We start from the raw sequence: 1674 nt of genomic DNA, 5'->3' as shown, positions 1-1674 counted from the left end.
GCCTTCTTCACACGTCCCACACGACACTGAGCAATCCTCACACACTGACCCTAAATGGGTCACTGACCTAGTAGATGATCCAGGCCAGGAGGTGCCTTGGCCTCTTCTGCTTCCTTCATTTCCAATGCACTCTGAGTCCTGCCAATTACCCCTACCACTCAGCTCTGAAAATGGAACATGTCCCTGCGAGCACCTTGTCCAGGCCATTATTCTCTCTGCCTCAGCCCCAGCACCCTGCCTCTCTCCTACCAACTTCCCTTTTAGCAACCAGAAAGCCCTCCTCAATGTGGCACTGAGCAAGCACATGGCCGTGGCCATACCATCCCTGGTCCCCGCTGCCTTTACCACACATCTGATGCATCTATCCCGTCTCCTGATCACTGCTCTAGAGAAGTGTCCAACCAGTGTCCCCCATCACTAGAGGATTGCCTGCCCGCCTGAGCTCATGCTCCCCCAACCTGGCCGTAAGGCTCTACAATGCCCCCCACATGCCCATCCCCCTCTCCCGCACCCTGCTGATGCCCTGATACCAACAGAAGGCAGGAAGTGGGGTTGTGAGGTGAGGGAATGTGAGAGAGCCAACATTTCTACCCTGGAGAGCCAGGGTGGTCCCTAAAGGGCCTGTGAAGGGGTCACAGCAGATTAACTGGGGATGTGTAGAAACATCTGCATAAAGACACAGAGGTCCCAAGGGGCTATACAGGAAATGAGAATAACATGAGAGATGTGTATTCTCCACTCTGTACTTTGTGGATATTGGCACTATTTTCAAGAAGCACACATTACTATGCAAGAAAAGGCAATAAAGATAGAAAAATAACTGTCCTCCAGTGAAACCCTAACTCACTTAAGTCACTGAAATGGAAGAGAAAAGACACTCTCACCGGACTCCACCTGCCTGCCTGGGAGGCGCTGGGTGGGGACTGGGGGAGGCAGCTGGTTTCTCTCCTCTTCCTTAATTTCATTGAATAAAACAGGGGTTATGGAGGAAGACTCAGGGGCCCCTTTGGTGCTGGAGACATCTTAACTACAGATGTAAGTTTATTTCTGGTTTATGATTCCAGCACGGTGCGTCTTTACTATTCACAGCTTAGCATTCACTGAGCACTTACCTTTTTATCTCCCTTTGAGCTTCGACACATTTCTACTTTGCTTTGAAGCTGTTCCAGAGAAGAATTTAATCCATCTGCTTGCAAATTGGATTTTGCCACCTAGAAAAAACCAGAGATTCTGAGATTTGTTTCTAGAATACCTATTTTGACTGGGAAAATGTTCAACAAAAAACAGATGGATTAAGTACTGGAAAATTGAAATCGGGGGGGAAAAATGCACATTCTTATCAGAAACTGAATCAATGAAAATTTAAAAGATTTTTTTTTTTTTTACTGTCAAATAAATAAGGTTTGGAAATAAAATTAGTGACTCACAGTACTGGTCGAGAGCATAGGTGTAGTTCTAGGAATTTATCCATTTCTTAAAGGTTATGCGATTTGTTGGCATATAATAATAGGCCATACAGTCTCTTCTGATCCTTTGTATTTCTGTGATATCAGTTGCAATGTCTTCTCTTTAATTTCTGATTTTATTTATCTTGTCTCTTTTTCTTAGTTAGTCTAGCTAAAGATTTGTCAATTTTGTTTATCTTCAGAAAACCAGCTCTTAGCTTCGTTGATC

At 44.9% G+C, this 1674-nt stretch overlaps 1 protein-coding gene across 1 annotated transcript in view; it reads right to left on the bottom strand.

Moving 5' to 3' along the window:
• The window catches only part of CCDC180 (coiled-coil domain containing 180), a gene marked incomplete at its 5' end in the record, with an annotated part of 58421 nt that overhangs the window by 18745 nt on the left and 38002 nt on the right, over positions 1-1674 (bottom strand). The window contains 1 exon segment of the mRNA XM_023534231.1: positions 1088-1211. Within this exon segment, the coding sequence (XP_023389999.1) occupies positions 1088-1211 (124 nt within the window).

Source organism: Pteropus vampyrus, unplaced genomic scaffold (genome assembly GCF_000151845.1).
Source record: "Pteropus vampyrus isolate Shadow unplaced genomic scaffold, Pvam_2.0 Scaffold123, whole genome shotgun sequence".
NCBI lineage: Eukaryota > Metazoa > Chordata > Mammalia > Chiroptera > Pteropodidae > Pteropus > Pteropus vampyrus.
This window is presented reverse-complemented; position numbering and strand designations above follow the sequence as displayed.